The sequence below is a fragment of the Ambystoma mexicanum genome, chromosome 11 (genome assembly GCF_040938575.1).
Source record: "Ambystoma mexicanum isolate Mex_15411 chromosome 11, UKY_AmexF1_1, whole genome shotgun sequence".
NCBI lineage: Eukaryota > Metazoa > Chordata > Amphibia > Caudata > Ambystomatidae > Ambystoma > Ambystoma mexicanum.
In genome coordinates this window covers 199,296,939-199,324,680 of record NC_090934.1, presented here as the reverse complement: position 1 = coordinate 199,324,680, position 27,742 = coordinate 199,296,939, and the positions used below count along the sequence as shown (strand labels likewise).

At 41.5% G+C, this 27,742-nt stretch overlaps 1 protein-coding gene across 1 annotated transcript in view; it reads right to left on the bottom strand.

Moving 5' to 3' along the window:
* Positions 1-3,630: 3,630 nt before the first annotated feature.
* LOC138503234 (uromodulin-like) overlaps positions 3,631-27,742 on the bottom strand; it is a 41,130-nt gene continuing 17,018 nt past the window's right edge. Inside the window, exons 7-10 of the mRNA XM_069622820.1 lie at positions 8,522-8,675; positions 7,838-7,916; positions 5,719-5,751; positions 3,631-4,317 (exon numbers count right to left, since the gene is read on the bottom strand). Of these exons, the coding sequence (XP_069478921.1) occupies positions 4,253-4,317; positions 5,719-5,751; positions 7,838-7,916; positions 8,522-8,675 (331 nt within the window). The 3' untranslated portion in view covers positions 3,631-4,252. The remainder of the gene's footprint in view (positions 4,318-5,718; positions 5,752-7,837; positions 7,917-8,521; positions 8,676-27,742) is intronic.

The window sequence follows — 27,742 nt, the reverse complement described above, 5'->3', positions numbered from 1 at the left end:
TGGGGGTTGGAGAAGGAGATGGGTATCATCAAAAAAAGATAAAGTGTAGTGGAAGAGATTGAGAAAGAGAATTAGCAGCAGGGGGAGGGATGATGGTGGCGAAAGGAGAAGGCAAACCGGCATATAAGAAAGGAAAGTCAGGGAGATGCTGACAGAGATATGTGTAATGAAATGTAATACAAGTGGTCTTGCATAGGGTCTCCAGTTGTTTCCATGAGAGTAATTACGTTGGCGTAATGTACTTTGAAGTAATTCGTTCAGAAATGCTTAGAAAATACATGTAGTTGTGGGTTAAGGAGTTACAAAGGGTGTGGGGAGGGGTTCAGGGTATGGTTAGTAGTGCAGGGAGGGGAAGAGATGGCGAGGGAGACCCCACCAAATTTAAAGACAAAAATGTGAAGTGAAATTCTGAAGTAATTACTTCGAAGTAAATCACTTTGATGTGATTACTGGTGTGGAAATGACATGGAACCCTTTTATACTGCCATTATGCCACTATTAGTGGCCTTGCTGCATGTGGCACTGTAAGAAAAAAGGGTTGATGGGTTCATTAGTGGGGCAGTGGAAGAGGCAGTAGATAAGAGAAATAACATCACCCCCTGGAGTAAGGGATGGTCCTCAGGTAGAGGAAAGTGGTGAGGGCATTGAGGGCACATTAACATTCACAGCAACTGAGAGTGTGTAGATAAGAGAGCTGAAAACCTGCATCAGCTGTTTTCTCACCAAATTACGTTTCACTGAATACTGTTTTGCCATTTTTGGGGGGAGACCCCCATAATCTATATGTGCCCTTCACCCTTTCTATATACCAAACCCACCAGCTATCATTTTGTGGTAGAAAAAGCAGTACAAAAGTTTCAAAATGTAATTTGGTGAAATGGTAATTCAACAAAAGTGGGGAATACCAATGAAAGCCAGTGAAGGAGATGCAGCTGTAAGATGTAAGCGGGTGGGAAGAGAACAGGTACTGCTTGATGGGGAGAATAAGGAGGTTCTGTCTGGAAGATCTGGACAAGGGCAGAAATTAGAATGTCACTCGAGAGGGTTGGGGGTGGGCAGGGTGGATATTCTAGGTGGGGGCTGCATAGGAGAGAGGGTCAGTGTTGTGCACTGATGCTCAGATAGGGACTTCCCAGAATCCTCCTTTGAGACCTCGACAACCAGAGTCCAAACAAAGAAGGTGCTTTGCCTTCATTTCCTGGAGGAGTTCCACACCCAGTTTAAGGGGTGTTAACCACGAAAGCAGAGAAGAACATATGCTACTGACAACACACAACCCAAACACACACACGAGTGATCATCCAGACTTCCACGCAAGACCAGGGCAAGGACAATCCCTGGAACATTTTGAGATTTTTTACACAAAGACACTGAAATGAAAAATACTTGAATCTGTTTTTCCTTTTCTGATCCACACTTTCACATCATCGCCTTCTTAACATGACTCGGGGAGAGCCCCCAAGCTGCATCAAGCCACTTTCATTTTCCTTTCTGTTCAGATCCCACCTATACTTAACTATTACCCCTCTACTAGCCTTCTAGAATTATTTTATTCATTGTCTCCAAAATAAACAACACCATTTTCAACATTTACCTTATCGTGTGTCCCACGCGGTGCACCTTGTGACAACATGCTTAGAGATGGGGAGGAATGTTACATTTTACATCCCCTTACACACCAAAGACTGGATGGGGTTTCTTGGAGCGCCTATCTTTCCAGAAACTAACTCCTGTTATTGGTGCGCAAAGTTACGGTAATTTCAAAGGAATTAATCCTGTATACCATTGTTAATTGAACACACGGGTTGCACAACTAGTTAGCATGGTGAAGTTATAAATGCCATATCATATCATATCAAGTCTTGTTCGTTATCAGAAATGGTGATGTATGTTGTTCTTTGTTGGTGGAGCGAATTTGTCTGGTTAATTTCGATAACGATCATTTTTTTCTGTTTTAATCCACAGATGCTTCTGTTACAGCCTCTCTATGAGGGTTGCTGCCAATTTCTTACCTTAGCAAATATTTAGAGGAAGGATTTTTAATTCAATTAATTCAATGTGAGATTTAAACAAGGTTGGTGCTGTGTCTCACAAACACTGTATGCATTCCCTCCTATCTATCCAACCCACTAGCAGGAGTGCCCCTAAAATAAATGCCAAGTTATCAGTGCCCGGCGTTTATTTAAATGGGAATGGTGACCTGTACAAATTTACGCAACATAATACAGTGTTGAACAGTGCACCAATCTTTAGGACTTGAGCTCTGAAGCTACTGCTGATATGCATAGGAAGATTGCTGTAACCCCAGCATCGCCACTGAAGGTGCACGCAGAGTGCACATGTCAAAGTGGATTTTGAGTATGCAGAAAACACTGTTTAATATCTTAACCCATCCATCAGGCCACCAGCCCAATGTGCATCAAATGAAAACAGAAATTCATTATCCTCTGCTGACCCCCTGAAGAAACATTTCATTTCATTGCGCCCCTTCAGCTCTTGTGATGACGTCCATCTTGGGTCAATCTTTGCCTAGCATGTTTCGCTTAATGGCCACCTTCCAACTACAACCATCAGCGAACAACAATTCCATAATGGATGCCCTTGCGTCCGGCTTCTGTCTCGCCTATGGGATTCAGAGACCCCTAATAAATGTCGCTGGAGTGATGATGCATCTTTGAGGCACATCTGGCTCTTCTGTTCTTGTCCTCCGTCACAGGGTGACAGGCTTTTTCTTCCCTCACAATGACATCCTGATCAGCTTTTAGATTACGACGTGAGTCTGTCCCAGATCTCCCTTTTCTTGCTGCTACTTTCTTTTAGATTTATTGTCATTGCAAGTGATAGCCAACCGTTGGATTGAGGGGTCTCCTGGGGACGGTGGGGACCTGTCTTCCCAGCCTTAGTCACTGTTTGTTTGGCAACCGTGTGATCTGCGGAGACCAACAGAGTTGAGATTCTTACCTATACAGCTCCACGTTATTCTTGAGGCTATACATCATCAAATGGGCTATCATTTGGGGTTGTTGTCAACATTTCCTGCTTCATAGCCAATTGGAGGCATGCCAGCACACTTTCACCTGTGTTCTTGGAGTTGTGGACACTGAATGCTTGGTCATCATCCACCTATTGGTTCTGATGGGTAAGGGTGGTGCAAAAAAAGCTCTGTAATAGCCGGAGGCTCATGGAATGGCTTATCTGAAAGCTGTAGCTTCTGGAGCATAAGTGGGATTGGAGCACTGACAGGTACTAAATAACCTTCATGGATTATTCTCACTGAGAGGGCCCTGAATGTATTGTGCTACCTTCTCCTGTGCTACCTTGACCTTGCTTTGGCACTATTGTTGTGTGGTCTCCACTTGCATTGAAGAGTGTGCATGCCATCCTCCCCAAGTATCAATGGTTTACATTGGCAAGTAATAGGGACTGTGGATTTTCATTCATAACATCTAAATCTATCTACACTGCCCCTTGCCCAACTCCCTGAAATGGATGCCCATATTCAGAGTATTATCCTTCTGCAGCATCGTCACCCTTAAATGCACTGTGCTAAGGAGTGCATTTTATAAAATGGGCACTCAATAAGAGCAAAAAAAAACATAAGATGCACAATTCAAAACAAGGCAAAGCTGCAATGGCTATAAAGTTTAATTAGTGCAAGAAAACGAGAGATTACACTAAGTGAGGCCCAGTGCATATTGCCTGCAGTCCAAGGAAACATAAAATAATTTAAAGTCATTATTGAAGCTGAGGCGGCATTGAAAGAATGGTGTGTTCTGCTGAGTGAAGGCTGCAGCCCCACCATGATAAATGCTGGTCCTGCAACACAGCTCCCCTTTTCACAGACATATTAAATGTGCATCACTCCCACACACAGATATGTGTAATGAAGCATGCTTAAAGAAAACCGCCTGCAGTCCCACATCATGCGCAGATCCTTTAATTGGTATCAGTACCGCAAGAGGGTCACAGAGAAGTGTATAGTCAGGTCAAGAGGGAAAGTCAATGTTCCGTAAAAGGTCACAAGCAAGGCTGCGATCTAGACCCCGCCCCCACGTCGGATGCAGGTTTTGGAGAGCAGTCCCTGAGAGATCGGGGTTGCCGCGGATGGAAGAGGATACCCCTTGGTCAGCTACGTGCTCCATTCCAAGGTCCTGGAGGCTTGAATGCAGTCATGCTTGTTGACCAGTTGCACTTCCAGGGATGGTTTATGAGACTGTTCCTGTGTTGGTCAGCGGTGGACATTCTCGGTGTTTTACAGAAGTCTCAGTCCGAGCAGGGAAAGCAGGAGTGAGTTCACCGTCCAGGTCCAGGAGAAGCCTAAAATCCAAACATAGGACATTGAATTAATCTGGTTCATCCATACGCGCATCACATAACGTCTCAGTTATCCAGTAATGAAGATCTCTGCACTCTTGGGCACGAACAGTCATGCAGTGTTGAGAACCAGGCTTCACATCTACATCTGAGCATCAGTAGTTAGAGGAGCCTAAGCCAAGGGCTTGTGAATGTTTTATGCACATTGATAGAAAATGACATTGGTCCCTATGGATATATATGGTGACATAATGAACACCTTCAAGCAAGGTTTCCTTGGAGGCTCAGAACCCATCTGTTGGATTCCTTTCAATGTATCAAAGGTTCAGCCATGACCAAAAGCTATCTTTCACTATCTGTTCCCAAGCAGAGTCCACTCCCTTCCTATAGCCAACACAACTGCCCCCGGACACCAGATGTCCTCGACACCTCTCTTGCATCACATACTAGAGGCGCCTCTACTTCTTGTCTATTAGCAACATGAAAACAATACAAATCTCCTCTCCATCTTCTACAGAGACATCTCCTCTTCCATGCTAACAGACCATTCTCAATGTCTTCACTCTCTAAACCCCTCTTATTCAACACTTACTGAACACATATCTTATTTTCTCTGTGAACCTCCACGGTTATGTCACTATTAATCATTATCCACTAATCCACAAATTGCTAGCCCCCAAATGCAACAGACCTCCCCCACACTGTTCCGTCATCCACAACATCATAAACCCTAAACCTTGGCCTCACCTTCAGCTATTCTATCACCCATAGGATGGCCAATGGAGGCCATGATACCTCATCTCATTCACAGCCAAAAGGATGGCTGATAAAGGCCATCACAGATCACTGTCAGCCCAAATGATGGTCAATCAGGGCCATGACTTCTCATAGCCTGCCAGATTGCCATTGGTTCTATGACACATTACTGTTAGTACAGGGGGTGTCCAAATGTAACCCTGACTACCCAACCCACCCAAAAATAACCAAAGGGATCCAAGGCACATTAGAGCTAGTCCAGGGGGTAATGGGTGCCATGCTACCTCAATCAAATGAAGGATTGATAATGGGGCAATGCCAAGTCAAAAGGTGACCGATTGGGCAATGACACCCTAATGACAGGCTACGAAATGGTGGATGACGTCTAAAAGACTTTAATGACAGTCCATAGAATCTGTCCAACTTCACATGGGATCATTCACTAAGGCTTTCAGTGAGCAGGCAGCTGTGTCTCTTCTCTGCATGAACCTGTGAAATCTTGTACAAGGGCTGTCACTGTATGAACTAAACGGCAAGTGCGACTATTCTTTGGTGCAGTTTTCCTGATGTAAAGGTTAACCTGAGGCTGAGGCTACATCCTGCACCTAATGTTAACTATAAAGAATAGGAAACACAAGTCATACTTACGGTCAGAAGCCCCGGAAGTTGGATCTGACTTCACTAAAAGAGAAAAAGTGGGATGTATTTACTTACATCACACATAGTAAAATACTTGATCTTTATTTATTATCCCTGAATAGCTGTTCTTATTTCATATCAGAGAAATAACCGATGGTTGCCAATCCCAAACCTGATGTATGTTTGTAGTGGATAACCTGGCCTAATAGGCTTGGAAGATCCCCAAATCTGCAGAATTTCCTCTGTATTCTTGGAGTGGCCACACTTCTCAAACTTTTAAGAGATTTGGAATGAAGTTCAGGCTCTATGGCCCTCATTACGAGTCAGGCGTTAACCAATGGCGCTATTAGCACCATGGTTAACGCTGGTAACTTACCGATTCCGCCATGGTGAAACAGGGAATTACCACCCCATTCCAAGGTTGGCGGGGTGGTAATTCCCCTTTTACCATTGGCCCTTTCCCATTCCCATTTTTGCCCCATAGGGCTCAATGGGAATGGGAAAGGCAGTAATTACGGTACCGCAAATTGTGGTACCATAATTACCTTCAAAGTCCCTTAGCGGGTGCCTACCTTAACGGCTGGTCCAGACCAGCCGTTAAGGTCGGGAGCCGCAAAGGGACCTCGTAGTAAGGGGTTAAGGGGTTAATGGCACCGCAACTTTTTACGCCGCTGTTAACCTCTTAACGCCTGGGTCGTAATGACCCTCTATGTAAGTAACTTGGATCTAGAGATCTTCACCAGTTAATTGAGTTTTTCAGAGAGGAAGGAGGGTGATGATATTTGGTGTTTGAGAGCTCAAGCACTTTACTTTAGGTAAGGCTCATGGGCATTGATTTTTTTGGGTGATTTTAGTCAGGTACCGAACAAAATGTGATTATATTATTTGAATTTTAAAAACATCTTTGAGGAAATTATCTGTATTTCATATATGGGCAGACTAGACAAGCCTTGCTAGTGCTTTTGGGTTTTGCTTAAAACAGATTACACTTTGCCAGGTGAATCATCAACTTTCGCTCATATCTTGTGCTGGTGGCTTGATTGAATGGATGCTCACAAGCGATTAGTGGCAGGGTGATTGGGTGTTTGATGCAGCACACCACCTGTCTAGATGCAGGAGGATTTGCACTGGGAAGGCTTGACTGAGCGCATGCCCTCACACATGACGTGGTTTAGGGAAATAGCTTACCTGAACACGTTAATTTCTATCATTATTAACACACTTTCAGGAAGAGATGTTTTTTTTGTTGGTGTGCTGGCGATAGGTTATTTGCTGATCATTCAAGTGCTGATCAGACTCCCCTCACATTCCTGCAGCTACTCTCAACCCACAAAGGAAACAGGAAGATGTGTGTTTCCCATATAGGCATTCAAACTTGCTTCCCACCTAATAGCTCACCCGAATCCCACAAAAGCATCACAATCTCAGCTGAGATTCTAAAACCTTAGCTCTGAATCTGGGTAATGGTTTCCCTGGCTACCCTAAGATCTTTAGATGTCTTGAGTTCCACACATGCTCTCTGGATCCACATAATTCCAGTGGTTGAGTCCTCAGGGATTCGTGGTTTGGTTTTTGGGAGATTTGCCCAGGACTAGTAATGGCTACTCTTTGCACTTTCCCCTTTGTCTCATTCATGTAGCTACACTCCCTTTAGTTCCCATTTCCTTTTGACAGTGGTGATGCTGTCATCTGGACTTAGTAAATGCTCCTTGCATTATAGACCTCCTGGTACCTCTGCAACTGAAGGCATGATCAGACCTTGGGCCAGCACAGGGACTCAATGTGGCACTGCTCGCCATTAACAGTGTCCTACCACAATAACAAGCAGTGATGTTGGAAAACCATATGATTTTAAGTTTTTTCGTGCATAAAAGATGCACTTAACCACTCTTTGTAGCATCTCACATTAAAATAATTAGGGAAAAGTTAATGCTACCTTCTCTTCTCTCATGCATTTTATCATTCCCCCCTGAATATCCCATCTATCTACCGACTTCAGCGGGAAAGCGGGCAGGGTGCCCTGTGCTGTCAAGGAATCTGACAGCAATAGCGCATGCTCCAGGAACACCTTTCTATTGCTAGAGGTCAATGTTTGCAGAGTGGAAGGCAAGACAAGGTGGTCACTCACTTCCTTCAAAGGGCCCAGTGCCCACTTGGCCTGTAGATGAGTCTCCACTCTTTCCGATACGACCTGCACCATTGCAACCCTACAAAACAAAGCAGTGCGTTACTAAAAAATGACAATGTCTGTGGGTGATACGGGTCTACCAATCAGTTATCAAGAAAGGGCCACAATCAGCCACAGTCAGGGTGGCACACATCCATCAATCAAATGCCCAGTTACACCAGCAAGTCAATTAAGGACACGTGTTTATCCATCAGCAATCAAGCATCAGGGAAGGACATCACATCCATCAATCTGCCGCTGATGGAGGTCGGCACAAGGATCCATCAGACAACAGACACAGACAGTTCATCTTCCTATCAGCTCTCAGTAGAGGACAGCACATATCTATTCTGCTCAGGGTCTGCTTTATTAAGGGCTGGTGCATTGCTGGGGTCACCCGTAAATTGAAGCTTTAAAAACGTGACCTGTTTTATTCCAAAAACAACTCTGTGTAAGTTATTCAATGTACCCTATTCAAGGGGCCTTTGTGGAGTATAGCCTCGTTCTGTCTTTTTTGAGATTTTAACTGGCTTAATTCTCAGTAGGTGGGAGGGTGGGAAACAGCGCCAGACAAATCGACAAGAGGGCGCGGGCCCTTTACACAGCGTTGCACGCACAGCGGAACTCAGAGCCTGTGGTACTTACCGGGATACACTGACCCCGACAGATGGCAAGGTCGGCGAACATGTAGAGGAAGTCGGAGCCGGTGATCTTGAACACTTTGATCTCAAACCGAGCCTCGTTGGAGTTTCCGTTGTTACGAATGGTCAATAAATCCCCCAGGTCAGCAGAGTGGCACCTGCAGAGGAGGAAGAGGAGGGAGCTGGGTTTACATGCAGACATTCAGTGCCCATGCCTAGGTACAGCAGAACCCTGGTGCCCAGCTTCCAGGCAACCGATGCCCATACATAAACATAGCGCAGCCCTGGGGGTTCGCTGAGCTCTGATTCATATAATTTCTCCAGACACAGGCGTGCGTGTTCCATCTTTGACGCCCTCAGACCTGAGCTACCCATTCCTGAACCCGGGGCACCTCCTGCACCAGAGTTGCAGTGCCCATCCCATGAAACAGCATTGTTCCTGGTGCCCACTCTGCAGACATGTACTACCCCTAGCTGATCACAGGAATCCGCCTGCTGCCCACCCACCGGACGTGCAGTGCCCACCCCACCCACGACACAGCACGCCGCCCACGACACTCACACTACAGTGGTCATTGCACGAGTCCTAACAGAGGAAACCCACACTCACACTTTAGTTGTCACTGCAGGAGACCTACTGGAAGAAACACCCACTCACACTGCATCGGTCACTGCAGGAGCCCAGACTTCCACTCACATTTCAACTGCCACTGCAGGCAGGGGAGCCGACTTATGAATTTCCCGGGGGGGGGGAGGGGGACCAAATACAGGAAGTGACATCACTGGCAGTTATATGACCGCAAAATTGTATGTAGTCGCCAACTTGGTGCAAAGGCGCGCGGGGGGGGGCTGGGGTTGGCGCGCGCAGCGCAGAACATTGGAAACATTGGCTAGCATGCACTGCATATACTAAAGTCAAGAAAGAAGGAGATTTAAGCCTTCGAGTTGCATTCCAGTAAGACATCACTGCCCCTACTCCACCGCTTTATAATCGTCCAGCAACACAACTAGGATGGGAGAATGAAATGCTTGCTAAACAGAAGGTACAGCTGCAAGGTGGTGTACCACCACCACCACCAAAAAAAGTTCCCAATTCAAGGGAAACGAGAAGTAAAGACGTTTCCTGATTAAAAACTATCAGCAAGACGTGTGTGGTGCCATATTTCAGTAAAACATCAACAATTCAAACTTACAATAGTGCTGCTGTAGATTGGCCAGCCACAAGTGAAATTTGCTAAGATTTTACCTCTGGGTAACCAGATAGAGTTAGGGATGTAGCTTAATCTTAAACCTTTCAGTGGAAACATCAGATGTGCTGCTGAAGTATAATGCAATCCTGGCTGAAGTATAATGCAATCCTGGCTGAAGTATAATGCAATCAAGTGTGGTTTCAGACTTGGGGGGGAAGAGTGTTAACTGCTTTTAACATTGTAGTTTACCAGAAATTCTGGTAAAGTAGTGTACAATGTTAAAAAGCAGTTACCCAGGCTCACCCTGCACTCAGGTGATGTTTGGGACTGCTGGAAGCACTCGCGTCTAAATGTTGTAGCCATGGTTGTCTCCATGTTTTTATAACTCCCACTTTCCGGGTTTTCAACATTCATTTGAAACACCCCTTATTCAAAAAATGAAGGAGTCCGTAAAAAAGCCAATGCTGAAAAGCCTATTTCGCACAAGTAGTAAGACCCAAAGGGTAAGAGCGACTGTATAGCAGACCATGCCAATGTAGGATACTCCAGGATTACCTTCAGTCAAAATTCACCCACTGCAATGTTCCTAATTTCAGATTGCAGAGTAGTGTCCGACTGAACCTCAATCAGCTCTTCCTGGGCATCAAATGAAAGATGCACCACCTCCTCTGCCAGAAAAGTCTGCATCACCCAGTCATTAATGCCAGAATTTACTTCAGGGAAGTATTCATCAAAGCTGGACCTTAATGTTGCTAGGTGGCTTGCCCAGCTCCAACTGTTCTTTTCCAGAGGTCTAGCTTCCTCTTGAAGGCAAATACATTTTTATTCATTCTTTCCTCTGTGTTCCCATGTCCACAGGAATGCCCCCAAAGGTGGGATTGGGAGTTTCTGGGGCGGTGAGTTCTAGTGGTCTTAGTTTCCTTTATAAAATACACAAATCACATAGTATGTCAACCAGACAATGTATCATTGTGTACAGCTTAAAGGGGGCCACCTGACCCAAAGCAGCACACTAGAAGATGTATTTTGGAACAATCAACATTGTAAACACACCTCTAGTTTAGATTGTAAAGAGTGCTTGTGCTGCAATTACAAGCACCCAGTTAATAAAGTCCAGACTTAAAACACTTGATCAGCATTTAGTGAGTAAAATAACCTTATAAAAATAAAATGCAGCTTTGCATAAAATTACAGAGAATTTTGGGATTATGGGGGAAATGGCCCACAAATACTGTTGTTAATATTATACCTTGGAGCTGCACGCGTTAATAGCACTAGTGCAAGAAACGTTCAGGACGGGCGGTAAAAAGACTTCTGTGGGTCTTATGCGGCCTATGAGTTCACAGGGTTTGGTTGACCAGGGAATAGCACACGAGGCATGGAGTTGGGACAGGATGGCAGGTTAGCTGCTGGCAACCTTTCAGCTGGCAACCGTAAACCCATGAAGAGGGAGCGGAGATGTGCAGTGCTTCTTTGCCCCCTGATTCTCTGATTTGTCAGAGCTACATTTTCAAAGCCTCTCTCTGAATGGAACATGAGTGCATTCATCTCTCAGTTGACTCACATAGTTATTGTTCTGTCTGCGTCTTTCATTTGTTATAAAACAGCACCCAAGGTTGTTGGCTCTCAGGGGGTAGGAAGCCTGGGACGCTCCAAGGACAATGAACTGGCAGCCAGGGGGTTTTAGCAATGTGCTACTTTTGTAAACAAAATGAACCCCTAAAAAATCTTTTTTTTGTGACTGCACCAGTAAATCATCAAGAATCGATGACTGGGAGAGAGGCTGCAGGAGAGCGATTCCCCCTAATTTGTATGGTACAGTAGCACAGATAGGAGAAAGAGGTTGGTTGGCTCTCGACTTACATCTACCTGTTCAGTAGCGCACCTGGGAGTGGGTAGTTGAACTGGTTTTGGGGTCCCTGTTTCTCTGTGATAGCATACTCTTGAGGGCATACTTTTTTAATGAATATTTAATTGCAACTGCATGTGTATACCAAGTGCTTAATTTGTAAAACAGTAGGTGCCTGTGCCCAAATATGTTCTAGCACTTCTGTGACACTTGGGCAGTTCCACACCACTGCTGTCACCCAGGGTCGGACTGGGACTAGAAATAGGCCCGGTCACCCAAAAAAAAGTGGCCCACCCCTCGCCTCACAACACTTGACCTCTGATGATATCACCGCAAGTGATGTAATTTGACCCCACACCAAAGTGACATCCCGGGAAGCGATGAAACACAACCTTTCACCCCTTGACAAAATAGGAAGTGGCATCAAATAGCATTGTTCCTAAGTAAACTACACTACGAAAAATATGGATATGATTTCACTAAAGTGATATACATTTCATACAAGAATGGATCACCATACGTATCATTAATATCTGTGTGTATAGATCCATATTGTCAAAATACTGTGACTCCAAGCAGACGTCCAAGGCCACATGATAATATGGTATTATATAGCACTTACCCTTAAGCTCTTTTTTATAGAACAAATATGCATACAATATCACCTAACCTGTGTTGGTACTTATATCGACCCAAGAAGGATGAAAGGTTTTTGAAGAATAAAAAATGAAAAAAAATTGAAAAAAATGAATTTTTCTGATTTTTTTTTTCAAACCGGCCAAGCATGGCCTGAAACAGGCCCTTACTCCCCAGGGACGATTTCGGCCCGGGGCCAATCCGACCCTGCTGCCACCACCCATAGTGCGACAGAGGCCGGCCTTTGTGGGGCCTCAGGCTCCATTAGGAGCCTATTCATGAAGACAAAAAAGCACACACCTTCTTTTGCGGCGATGACCATCATCAAGGCAAAAGAAGGTGTGCGCTTTTTCTTTTGTCTTTATAAATAGGCTCCTAATGGAACCTGAGACCTCACAAAGGCCCGGCCCCTGTCGCACTAAGCATGTGTGGCAGGGGCTGTGGATCGGGCTGCTGCTTGTTAATGAAGCAACAGCCCGACCCTTTGGTCATTTATCCCTTTTTTTTTTTCTTTCCAAACTGTGGATGCGCGCCCCCCCCTGGGCATGAGGCTGCGGCCCACCAGAGGGGCGTGCCCCACAGTTTGAATACCGCTGCGCCTAAGCCCTCCCCTCCAGGACCATACACCAATATGAGTCCTAGAGGGGAGGGCTTAATAATCGCACATTTTCGCGATTATACCCGGCCGGAGAGAAGTGATGCAGTATCGATGGAACGAGCCATCGATGCTGCATCACTTCTCTCTGGCCCGGGGTGGGGGGCTTAGCCCTGACTTGATTTTGCTGGGGGGGGCTCGGACCCCGGAGCCCCCCATACTCGGTGCCCCTGACTGCAGGGGCTAGAAGAAACAATCACTCACACGGCAGCCCAAACTGAGGAGATCTTCCCTCACACTGCTGGAACCAATGCAAGGGTCCTCATAGGAGAAGCTCCCTTTCTCAGTGCAGAAGTTGCTGCAAGGCCCCTCAAGGAGGAAACACTGGCTCACACTGCAGCGATCACTGCAGGAATATCAACATTGGAGGCTATAAGCAGACGCCAGGATAGAGAGGGTGTCTAGCACTGCGCTCACTGCAGGAACACTGATAATGCAGTGTGAAATGTGCAAGAGGGCCATTTCTTAATAACCCAAATGATGCCCTCCACATTGCAACACCTGCTGTCACCGTATATATATGTATATATATATATATATATATATATATATATATATATATATATTCAGTGAAAACACTTTGCTAAAGGGACGTTATGGTTAAGTTGTGCTACTAAAAACCTATGAAATTCAGTGAAAAAACATTGTTAAAGGGATGTTATGGTTAAGTTGCGCTACTAAAAACCTATGAAATTCAGTGAAAAAACTTTGTCAAAGGGACGTTATGGTTCCAAGTAAAACCAAAAAACCCTTGAAATTCGCCAGTTATGGTAAGCTAAGCAACCATAACTCGCGCCACCATCGTGCACTGCTAAGAGTAACACCCAGGACATCAAAGATGACATCACAAATTTACATGATTTCAGAGCACAGCTATTTCTCCAGCAACTTGCTGATTACACCATCGAGATGGCATCCCTGGCTGCAGAACGGCAACCTGGTGCTGCACCTGCTTCAGCACCACCCCCAACCCCTCCACCACCACCACCTCCCCAAGGGCCTGAAGAGGGGAACAGGAGTGAGGATGCGGAGGAGGAAGAAGAGGATGATGAGAATGAGGCAGAGGAAAACCCTACTACCCGCACTAGGCGTGAGTCTTGGGTGTCGCGGTTATTTACCATTCATGGTAATGTTCCTAAGGCTCATGCGAACCGTGTTACCTGCATTGAGTGCAAAATGATACTCAGTCGTGGGAAGCACGGCAAGTACAGCTTTGGGACCACTACTATGAAGCGACACCTGAGGTCATTTCACTCTGGGGCTATTCGCAGGGTTGTACCTTGCGAAGAACGTAGCAGGTTGATTTCCTCTACTTCATCCTCCGTTTCTGATCCTGTCACCACAAGGACCACCTCAGTGGGACAGCGTCTTCTTCAAGCTGCCTCACAGGCCATACAGAATGCTGATGACCCTTACCTTTCGAGTGTCACAGTTGTATGTATGTACTGTGACACAGGACTCTGCAGAGGGGGAGCGACTTTGTAGTGCTTTTGAGACTATCGTCTCAGAGCACGAGAAGATCTGCTCACTACCCAAATAAAACCCACTCTACATCTTCCTCTCTCAGCTCACCCTTTCTTATCCCTGTGGTTGGTGTCCCCCCCTTTACCTTTCTTTCCCCTCCTCTCCTAGTGTGTCGTGTATAAAAAACAAAATATCAAAAATCAAAAAAAAAATAAGGCTCTTTCACAGTTAAAAAATAGAAGTGAAAATAAAAGAAGCAGGGCCCTTTGTATTTTTAGAAGTCCGCGGACAGTTCGGGAACATTTAAAAAATTGGGTTGCTACCCCATCACAAACATTGCAATTTTCTCTGGGAAGAAGTGGTGGCTCTGAAAAGAGCCTTTGGGTGGTGTTTGTAAGTCATAAATTATAAATGCTTAACACCTACTTCAAAATGGTTGTTGCAATTCCAAAAAAGGTTGCAATGCATTTTGTACATTTCTCAGAAAAATCTGATTGCCAGCATAAGTAAGATGGACTCCATCTATGCGAAAAATGTATGTACTACGAAACATAATATTTTCATTGTGAAAAGAGGACATGCCAAAATCTCTTAGAAAGCCACAAACAGCCTTATTAACATTGCGCCTTGCTTTTTCCATTTGTGGTCAAATGAAGAAGAACGAAGCCACGTTTGTCTCTGCGCAATCCGTGAAAATATCACTTGAGAATTAGGAAACATGTCCATAACCTTCCCAAGTCCTTCTTTCATAGCAAATTGAAAAAACTTCCAGTCACATGTCCTAAACTGTTCCCTCCACAATGAATTACAATTATGTCTGGGTCTGGATGTTGCTCTGTCTCCAAAGTAGCACAGAGAGGTAGCAAGTCCAACCACTTCATTCCACGTACTCCATGCCAGTGTACTTCCATATGTGGGAATCCAAGATCTACAGCTACTCCACAGCTTTCTGCATGCACCTTCAACCAATGTATCCACGAATCTCCCAAAATCCAAACAATCTGTTTTCTGAAACACACAGCCATAGCTATCTTTTGTTCTCTCAGCAAAAAGAGTATCTGAGAAACTCTCTCCTGGTACAACACACCCACTAAACTTTCCTGACCAATCCCTTTCAGTGCTTATTCTCATTTGCATGACTTCTGAACCCAAAAATCCCCGGATGTAACTCCCGATGTCCGCGAACTACCGCGGACATATCGTAACATGAACAGCCCTTCTACCATTTCCACTTCACTCTCTCTGCCATTCCCTCATTGGATGTAGCTAAAACATCACATGACCATGCACCAATCACATTTAAGACCTCTAGATCTAACTGCATCATCATAGATCAGCACTGCAAATGTACTGTGAATCTCTCTGAGTACAAGTGTCATATCATTGGCAAGCACCATCTACCAGAAATACTGTACAAGTCTCCAAGATTTCTTCTTGCAGCTCCATGCATATCCATATGCATGAACACAAACTTCAGGTATGCATATTTTCTGTACAGTAGATGAACACATTTTCAAACAGACTTTTAACTTGTGTAATCTGTAAAATGAATTTACTGTATTTTTTTCAATATCCTAAAATCAACTATCACTTATAAACCTTTATACTATACTATTTACTTTCTTTATACACACACACTCAAATCATGTTAAACTAACATTTTTTAAATGAAATATATAGACTACACATATTCAAACAAAATTGCATGCAAGCATAATCTATGTTTAAATCTTTAAAAAAATACTTATACAATTTCATATTTTTTTGTTTTTATTTATTTACTTAATTACTTTAATTTAGACATGACATTGAGGTGCTATTACCTAGAACAGCTTACTTACAGAAATAGTGGTATTCACTGGTATATTATAAATTTCACAAGACATAGTAAAGATATTATTTTTTGCTACAGTTAGTCATTCAATACAATTTGTTCATTAAGAACATATCATATATACTGAACTGATGCAATGTATCTTATGTAAATAAATTAGTTTAATGGTTTTAAAGAAGGCACTGAGGATTTCAATTAAAAAAATCAATATCTAAATTAAAAACAGTGCTATATACAAACAAAGTTACCAAATTTGAAGCTTTTACAATTGCAGTGAAGACCAGTCTACTGAAAAGAAGCAGCCGAATTCGAAGAACAAAGAAGAACTAAGAATTTACCTGTTAATTTAAGAAACAAAGTAAGTAGAATATCAATATAATATTTGTATTATTAATCAAACATACTATAACATTAATACAAGCTATTTTGGTGCGTAAAAATAGAGATTGTGTACCATTTTGTCCAAAAATCTCCATGTCTTAAACAGCGATTTACAGCCAGAATGGCCCACAAATTCCTATTTTTGGACACACAAATTACCCAACTGAACCGCTACAATTTTCATATTATAGAACAAACAACTGTTTTAATTGTATACATTAGATTTACTATTTGTACTTTTCCACACCACTAGCTTACTTTTTTTTTTGTCAGCTGAACCCCAGTTTAGTAACACATAAATTCAAGAATACCTATCACTACTAGTTGTAGTTCCCAATGCACAATCACACACCATTACATACATCTTTATCATCTTACTCAAACACTCATGCACACAGCACACATACATTCCAGAACACCCCAACCCACATCTTCTTTATTTTTTTCAACAGACCCTAAAGAATGCCTACCAAAAGTCAAGTCCGTAGAAAGCAACGCAAAAGTAAAGCAAATGAAAATAAAAGTGTCCAACATAGGCATCCATCTCTAGCAGAATTTGTAAAAAAAGTTGAAACAAAACAGCTAATACAGTAATTTAGTGAAACACAAGAAGTTTCAAGTACAAAAACTTTGCCTCCTCTATCAAAATTTAAAACAAACCAAAATACAATTAACAGAAAATCAGCTATCACTACAGATAAAACTACTTCTTCAAATTTTAATATAGTGAAAAGTAAGCATACCAAGAAAAGTATTTTAGCCAAAATGTACCGTCACAAAGTCCTTCAAAATCTTATAAAAACAGGAGAGAAATCAGGTTCAATGCTTAAAACCTATCGTAGGAAATTAATCTTGAAGCGTTGATGGACAGTGGAATTCTTCTGAAAAGAAAGTTATTTATTTTACTGTTAAACAAAATGAAACCACTAACAAAACTAATAACTAAATTACAAAAAAGACTTCTCAATAAGCAAAATGTCAACAGAAAGAACTTCTTAAGTATCTGCAGAGGTGAATGGAATCACACTACGAGCACAGAACCATATTTTAATGAAGAAGCATACAAACAAAAGCAAACAAATACAATTGCCATACATAGCAGTGGTCGAGGTTATGAAAAAGTGAATAATACCATAATGGAACAAGAAGTACTCCTTACAAAAATATGCCCTGAAAACTTAGAGTTACCCCTCCATTCAACTGAATCAGAACGTCTAGTGTACGAATGGCCATGCACGTCAATGTGTAACATTCCCAAACAATGTTTCAAATCTTTACGCCAATTCCTCAATAAATATGTAAAAAGCAAAGACAAAATCAAAATTAAATTACTGCAGAATTTGGATACCTGTCCAGTGCGCAAGTACAGAGGACTACAAGGACATTCATTGGCCTGCATTACAGGACCTACTTGTAAAACCACTTTCCATGATATCAAAAGGATATCAACACATCATTCAACTATAAGAAATCTAGTCTATAAACTGTACTATGCTAAAAGTCCTGCTTTAGCACTAGCAAAGTTAAATAACATCCTTCTACATGGTACAGCAAAAGACCTACTTGAAGAAATTCACTATATCCAGAAGAAAATATTTTGGAAGTGAAAGCCATTTACAGAATGAAATAGCTTTAAACCAATTAAGCAACAATTCTACACATTGCAACTTTTTGCTAAACACATACAAAAAAGAAATACTAAAATTTAAAAGTACATCAGCTGAAGTACCAAACCATGTATGTGTATGTTGCCGTAGAACGTTTTATAAAAGTAACACAAAAACTGTAGACCTATCATACAAAATAGAAGACAGTGAAGATTATAAATGGATTGAATTAGCTCTCTACCTTGTAGCAGAAAACAAATATGAAATAACTGAGCCCTTAATACTTTGCAGTTACTGCACTACAAAACTTGACAACAACCAAACTCCTTCACGTGCTATCAAAAAAAAATTTGGAATTATACCCAGTACCAAAACCCCTACAACAACTTAATTTATATGAGAGCATCATAATTCAAACAGTGCACCCATTTCAAGCAATAAAACGCCTTCAACCAAAAACAACAAAATTACCTCCTTCTGAATTGGTAAAAGGCATTCGTGGAAAGGTAGTTTATTTACCATTACATCTAAAAGAAAATGTGCATACTCTAGGAGTGCAACGTCCAATGCAGCAATCTTTAATTATCTTAGTAAATGGAGTACCTACAAAAGACAAAAAAATATGGCAACCGCTGGTAGATTTATATAAAGTTAGACAAGCCTTCCAATATCTCAAAGAGAATAATGAATATTACAAAGAAATTAATATTGAAGAAAACTTGAAAGATACAACTAAAATAATTCAAGAAACACAAGAAGCTGGTCAATTTGAGCTACTAGATTCTGCTACAATATCAAATACTTTAGACCATTATACAATTCATCCTTTGCACTGCAATGACACCGTAGAAGATGTACTGGAAACTTACCAAATGCGTCAAACAAAAGGATCGCCAATCAGCATATGGGAAAAAAGTATAGAAGCATGTGCTTTTCCTCTACTCTTTCCTACTGGCAAAGGAGGAAGGCATGATGATAGACCTATTCAAATATCAGCTTCAGAATACCGCTCATTTTGGATGTATTCTGAAGATCCCAGATTTAGACAAAATGCGGAATACATATTCCACCTACTCTTTGAAAGTGAACTAGCAACTTTATGTTACGGAGTTGCACACATATTAAAATCAGGATCATACTTTCAAAATATGATACCTACACAATTATTAGAAAAAGTGCAACAAAACGATGAGGTTTTACAATCAAATATTACAAATCTATTAGCAAATATGCGTGGTACTAAAGAGTACTGGTTTCGACGTCATGGAGATGTACGTTGTATGATCAGAAACCTTGGCCCACCCACTTGGTTTGTTACATTAAGTTGTGCAGAATATGCATGGGAAGATTTACATGATTTCCTATGCATATCAAATAAAAACAAAACAAACATAGATATACTAACACCTGGAGAACTTTGTTCTTTGGATCCTGTTAATGTTTCAAGATATTTTCACCATCGCTTCATTGCAATGCTATATTTTATTTGTAATAAAACTGTTCCTCCCCTTGGAGAAGTGCAACACTTCTTTTGGAGAAAAGAATACCAAGCCAGAGGAGCACCACATATCCACATGCTTTTATGGATTAAAGATGCTCCAAAATTTAGTCAAGGCAGTGATGCCACTGTTTTACAGTTTATTGAAAAATATGTCACTTGTGAAATTCCATCAGAAGCCACACATGGTGATCTTCAAAGACACAAATGTGGAAAATATTGTCGTCGCAAATACAAAAACAAAGGGAAATACTACACCAAATGCCGATTTGGTTTCCCTAGACCAGTTACAAATGCAGGTCAAGTAAACAACCTCATGTCTTCAGTTAGACATAGTGTTAAAGGTAAGTCACCTAAAAATACATATTACATAAAAATAAAAGAAGAAGAAAAATATATCAATGATTATAATGCAATCATTGCCCACTTATGGAATGCAAACATAGATGTGCAGTACATTGCAGACAATTCTACTGCAGTTGCACAATATGTCACAGCATACTTAACTAAAGCAGAAAAGACAGAGCTCCAAAGACCTCTTGAATGACCTGTCATCAGATAAAACAGTGTCTCAGAATTATACAGTTTGGGCATAAAAATGCTCACCCATAGAGAATGTGGATCATATGAAGCAGCTGATCGTTTAACTGGTACTGCAATGTATGGTAAATCTGAAAATATAGTATGGCTAAGTATTGGTCCAGCTAAATCTAGAAAAAGAGTTCTAAAATCATATGAAGATATAGACAAAATAGCCAAACATGATCCCAACACCCAAGACATTTTAAAAAACTATTTATTGGACACATACTACCCAAGGAGAAGTAATACTTTGGAAAACATGTGTCTATACCACATATCCCAAAACTACACATACAAAATAATATGAAACCTGATGAAAAAAAAAGGTAAATATAGAGTAACAAACTGTGAAGGCAGCTTAGTTAAACTCACTAAACCACATTTAATTAATCACATCAAATTGTCATTAAAGACTCCTCAACATAAAGAAGTATATAACATGTCCCTGCTACAACTCTTCAAACCATGGAGAAAAGAAGAACAATTACTAGATAACTATGACTCATGTGAGGATGCTTTGAAAGCAAATGAAAGCACTATAACTGATGTAAACTTTACACAGTACAAAACAATGTTGCACAATGAACAGCAAAACGAAGAAGAACTCCAAGCCCAACTAGATAAGGACACTCCTGACAGTAGTCAACCTTCTGTAACAGGACGCCAAGAACCACTGGGAGAACCACTAATAATAAATGAGGCAGAATTAGCTATGATAGAAGTAGAAAACACCATGTGTCAGTATGAAGATAAGGAAGACTTAACTATACTACAATCAAAACTAAACAATGAGCAAAGTAGCATTTTTCAAGAAGTAACAAAACAAATTGCACATGGTGTAAAACATAAAAATAAAGAATGTTCCTGCCATAATTGTAAACCTATACTACTGTACGTCAGTGGTGAAGCTGGTTCTGGCAAAACATTCCTAATCAGAATCATTAGTAAGTTCCTTCAACAATTGACAAACAACAAACTGTCAGCTGTTGTCACTGCCCCCACAGGTTTAGCTGCCTACAACATAGGTGGTGTTACATTACAGCGATTACTACTATTACCAGTAGAACACCAGAACAAATTAGACTATTACAAACTTTCTGCAGAAGCTGCAATGGAATTACGCAGAGTTTTGAAACACATGAAAATGCTACTAATAGATGAAGTGAGCATGGTCTCCAACCTGATGTTAGCTTTGATTCACCTCAGATTACAAGAAGTACTCAAAACAGACTATGAAGAGCTCTTTGCAGGAAAACACATTATTGTTTTTGGAGATCTGCTTCAATTAACACCAGTAAAAGTTGAGCCTATTTTTAAAACATTAGGACACAAACTCTGCCGTAAAACTGTTGGCAGCATTGGAAATGTCAACCTTTGGCAACATTTCCAATACAAAGAATTAACAGAAAACATGCGTCAATCTGCAAATCTCACTTATGCCAACATTTTAAAAAGTATCAGAGTTGGTATACTTTCTAAAGAAGCAGAAGCAATATTGAAAACCCGGCACATTAATGCACTTTATGGTGATAATGCATGTGCTACAGATGTTATGGAACAATTAGCCCAGAAAAATGTCAATTGTATGGCCTCAATGCCAACTCTTGCAAGCTGTTTCAAATTCAATGAAATCATGCTAAGTAAAGAAATGCAACCAATCATGGAAATTAGCGCCACAGACAAACTAGATGTACATGGTATGACACTACCCATGTGTGACCAAGCCACAACAAGACTAAATAGTTTAGAAAAATCAATCTCAAACACAGCAGGCTTAGAAAAGATATTAAAATGATCCTTAAATTGCAGAGTAATGCTTAAACGTAACCTTGACGTGGACCAAGGACTAGTTAATGGAGCACTGCGTACAGTTGTTGGCTTTCAAACATACCCACGCGACAACAAAATTCAGTTTGTCAATATACTCTTTGACAAACTTTCAAAAGTAAAAAGGATAGGACGCTCAACAGCTAGATTCCTTCTCTTCAAAGATATGTATGTACACAGAGAACAATTTTCTCTAACTCTTGCATACGCAGTCACGATTCATAAATCACAATGTCTTACCCTAGACAAAGCAATGATAGATATTGGTAACACAGTCTTTAAAGAAGGCATGAGCTATGTCGCACTATCACGCTTACGTACACTTGACGGTCTATTTCTAATCAACTTTGATGCAAGTAAAATAAACGCTGATATTCCTTGCATTTTAGAATACAATAGACTTCGCTCACTATACACCCCCCACCTAAACACATATTCTGTTCCACAAAAAGTAAAACGTTATAAAAGAAAAATAAATCAAACAGAAATGCAACAGGATGTCACTGCAAATCCTCCAAAGAGAGTAAAAGAAACTAATACTTCATCAAGTACCACAAGCAAAAAAGAATCAATTAGGGAAAGTAAACCAAGTACTTCTTTAAAGAAGGAAGACAAACTCCAAAAAAAGCAGTTAGATACAGAACTACCTGGACCATTTAAATTCTCAAATATAGTTGGTGTAAGTTGCTATGCAAATGTGGCAATGAATATTCTATTTCAATTACCACCAATTGTTGACAACATTTACTTACACAGTACAGACCCATTGTGTTTGCAAATGTTAGTACTTCACAGAAATGCAGCAAACAATCCTGACAACACGTATAGTGTTTTTGGAATAAGACAACAATTGGACTACTGTGCTGGAATGGTGAAATTCACTATAAATTCACAGGAAGATCCACAAGAATGTCTAATGTACTTACTACAAGTACTGGAAAATAAAAACATAACTATAAATAAAATCTTTCAGATTTCATACATGTGGTAACATACATGCACTCTCTGCAACAATGTGACACAAGAAGAAATCCCCAATGAACGCTTCATATATATATCAATACCAAATTGTGAATCCATTCCATTTCAGCGACTTGTACAAAATGCAAACCATGGTAGATTATGCTCTACCTGCAATTCAGATAATCGCTCCACGTTAGTAATACAAACACATAGTAAATACATAATACTAATGCTTCTACGTTACAATGCAGATTTTACCAAAAACAACTGCAAGCTGACTGGATTCACACATGGTCAAGTATCACTTGGTAAGAAAACCTTCACAACAATAGGTATAATCTACCACGCAGGAGCCACAACCAATTCAGGGCACTACACTGCATATATAAAAAAGAAATGTGGATGGTTTGAATGTAATGATAGTACCATTACTCTAAAGCAGAGATTACCAGGAAATCTTACAAAAGCTTATTTGATGTTCTTAAAACCAAAATTTGATAACTAAACTGTATTTAAACCCTAAGTAAACTTGTGTTAAAAAGAATACTCCAAAAGCTATCTAACTGCTCAAAGATTCTACAACAACTAATCAGATAAATGAATACCACTAAATTAGACCACAAAATACACAGTTAGAATACGCCAATTGGTATCTAACTGTCCCAAAATTTAACAATATCCAAATAGATAAATCAATACCACTAAAATATATAAAAATAATAGACAGTTAGAATACGCCAATTGGTATCGAACTGCTCCAAAATTTTATAATATCAAAACAAATAAATAATATGTTAGTGCTCCAAAAAAATACAACAAGCCAAAGTATAAAGCATTAGCCAGAAACAACAAGTGAACAGTGAAAACAAACAAACAAATAAACTGTAGCATAACAGAAAAAGGTTTTTTTTTTAATCCAACATGGATTTTTTTTCTCCCACAGACCCAATGATTGTAGCTACAAATACAGAAACTGAGCAAGTTGCACAGTACTCTGATTTGTAATCTACTAAATATGAGGGTCCAAAAAAACAATAGTATATTCATTATACAATGTAATAAGTCATTACAAAATACTAATACTAACATGCTATTTTCTTTTATCACAGAAATTAACAAGAAAAACATGGACTCCCGTTACTAGACCAAACAGGAGGTATACACTAATAAGGAGAACCATAGCAGCATATCACATCCATAGTATCTAATACCTTTGTTCCTTATACATTTGTTTTTCACCCAAAGTTATAAGCAAATATGAATGTGATATGCTGCGGTGGTTGTTGCCAGGGCATACAGTCTTGGGTGCATGGCCAAATAGCCATGCACCCAAGAACCTATGCCCTGGCAACAACCACCACAGCATATCACAGCCATAGAGTCAAACATTTCAACTATGGTCTATGGAAACGTTTAATGTCCGCGGACATCATGAGTGTTCTTAGAACACTTTCAACTTGCCAGCAAACAATACGGACAGCGTTTTCAGGTCACCCCATACGAACATTTCAGAACAACGTGATAGTTCTTAGAACACTTTCAACTTGACAACGAACAATACGGACAGTGTCCTCAGGACACCTCCATTTTGTTTATTTGCGAACATTTCAGGACACTGCGAGTGTTCTTAGAACACATTCAACTTGCCAGCGAACAATACGGACTACGCCTTCAGGACACCCCCTACAAACATTCCAGGACACCGCGAGTGTTCTTAGAAACATCTTCAGAACACCCCCATTTTGTTTATTTGCGAACATTTCAGGACACCGCAAGTGTTCTTAGAACACATTGAACTCGGCAACGAACAATACAGACGTTGTCCTCAGAACACCCCCATTTCATTTATTTGCGAACATTTCAGGACACCATGAGTGTTCTAAGAACACATTCAACTTGACAGAGAACAATACGGACAGCATCCTCAGGACACCCCATTTTGTTTATTTGCAAACATTTCAGGACACTGCGAGTGTTCTTAGAACACATTCAACTTGCCAGCGAACAATATGGACTGCGCCTTCAGGACATCCCCTATGAACATTCCAGGACACCGGGAGTGTTCTTAGAAACGTCTTCAGAACACCCCCATTTTGTTTATTTGCGAACATTTCAGGACACCGTGAGTGTTCTTAGAACACATTCAACTTGACAGAGAACAATACGGACAGCGTCCTCAGGACACCCCATCCGAACATTCCCCGGACACCGCAAGTGTTCTTAGAAGCGTCTTCAGACCACCACCATCTTGTTTATTTGCGAACATTTCAGGACACCGCAAGTGTTCTTAGAACACATTCAACTTGACAACGAACAATACGGACAGTGTCCTCAGAACACCCCCATTTCGTTTATTTGCGAATATTTGAGGACACCATGAGTGTTCAAAGAACACATTCAACTTGACAGAGAACAATACAGACAGCGTCCGCAGGACACCCCCCTTTTGTTTATTTGCGAACATTTCAGGACACCGCGAGTGTTCTTAGAACACATTCAACTTGACAGAGAACAATACGGACAGCGTCCTCAGGACACCCCCATTTTGTTTATTTGCGAACATTTCAGGACACCGCGAGTGTTCTTAGAACACATTCAACTTGTCAGCGACAACCCCATTCATATTTGCGAACATTTCAGGACACAGCAAGTGTTCAACAACGTCTTCAGAACACCCCCATTTTGTGTATTTGCGCACAATTCAGGATACCGCAAGTGTTCTTAGAACATATTCAACTTGATAACAAACAATACGGACAGCGTCCTCAGGACACCCCCATTTTGTTTATTTGCGAACATTTCAGGACACTGCAAGTGTTCTTAGAACAGTTTCAGTTTGCTTGCGAACAAAACGGACACATATTGAGTCCTCAGAACACCCCCCATTCAGTTTATTTAGAACATTTCAGAACACCCGTAATGTCCGCAGACAAATCGAACACAAAAAGGACGTCTAACACATAAAAAACACAACTTTCATCCTATCTCATACACTCCCACCCTCCCCAAACACTCCTACACACCAACACACTCTACTAAATACAAATTTTGAACAAAGTTTCACCGCGCTGTCTGCGGACGACCGCGAATCCAAGATGGCAGACGCTACCGAAAATCAGCGAACACGTTGCATGTCCGCGAACATCACGCAAGCCGATTGGCCAATCAGGACACTGTCCGCGGAGCGAACAGGGAAGTCCGTCCACGGACCGAACACAGATATCACTAATTTTTTTTAACTACTTTTTGGTCATTTTAAAAAAACTACTGGACGGATTTTCACCCAATATGCAAAAGCACGCTTTCGGGACCAAGCCGCTGCTCCTGGTCCAAATATGGTGAAAATCCGTCCAGCAGTTTGGGCTGTAGACGCGAGCAAAATTATGTTCCCATTCAGTCTATGGGAATAAAAAAGTTTTGGGACCCCCCCTATAACTTTGCCCCCCCTGGACGAATCCTAACCAAAGTTTGATGAGGATCCGTCCAGGGAGAAGTTATAAGCCGCCCAAAAAGTGCTCTTCCTATGGAAACAGCAACTTAACCATAACTACATGGCACATATATATAGACCTCTTTCTGTCTGTTCCTATTACATCATTATTAGTGCTACAAATAACACTGACGCTAGTAATGGTAATACTAGTATTTTTTACACATACTCGCCATAACACCTCCTGGGAACCCAGAGTGTGGATGACAGAATGTACACACTGTTTAAAGACATTCTCTGCGCTTTTGAGGATAGGCCTTCACACAGCACCGGGCAACCGGAACTCCCAAGAGTCTCCCTGATTGGGTGGAAATGCCCCTGAACCAGACTGAACCCCACCCCCTGAAATGGATAATATTTGTACCAAGACTTCCTGAAAATGTTTGCATTGGCTCCAGATAAGACTAATAACATGCCATATGGGATATTTATGTATTTAGTTTTACATATGGCTGTTATAGTGTACATGTTTGCTAATGCCACACTTGCACCACTGTCTTGACTTTACAACTTGATTAAACAGACCTTTGAAGCAATCTGCAACAATGGCTGTACTTTGGTCCGTTTTCTAATGTCTGAAGTGTCGGTGTTGGTCTGCACATGGCGGTAATGGCACTTGGACATAAGCAGGGGCGCTGAGTACGGGCCCCCCGGCAAAATCAAGTCGGGGCTGAGCCCCCCCTCCCCCGGCCAGAGAGAAGTGATGCAGTATCGATGGCCCTTTCCATCGATACTGCATCACTTCTCTCCGGCCGGGTATAATCACGAAAATGTGCGATTAAGCCCTCCACTCTAGGACTTATTGGTATATGGTCCTGGAGGGAAGGGCTTAGGCGCTAGCGGTATTCAAACGGTGGTGCGTGCCCCTCTGTTGGGCCGCAGCCTCATGCCCACAGGGGCGCGCATCAACAGTTTGAAAACAAAAAAAAAAAAGGATAAATGACCAAAGGGTCGGGCTGTTGCTTCATTAACAAGCAGCAGCCCGATCCAGGGCCCCTGCCACACATGCTTAGTGCGACAGGGGCCGGGCCTTTGTGATGTCTCAGGCTCCATTAGGAGCCTATTTATGAAGACAAAAGAAAAAGCACATACCTTCTTTTGCCTTGATGATGGTCATCAAGGCAAAAGAAGGTGTGTGCTTTTTTTTGTCTTCATGAATAGGCTCCGAATGGAGCCTGAGGCCCCACAAAAGCACGGCCTCTGTCACACTATGGGTGGTGGCAGCAGTGGTGTGGAACTGCCCAAGTGT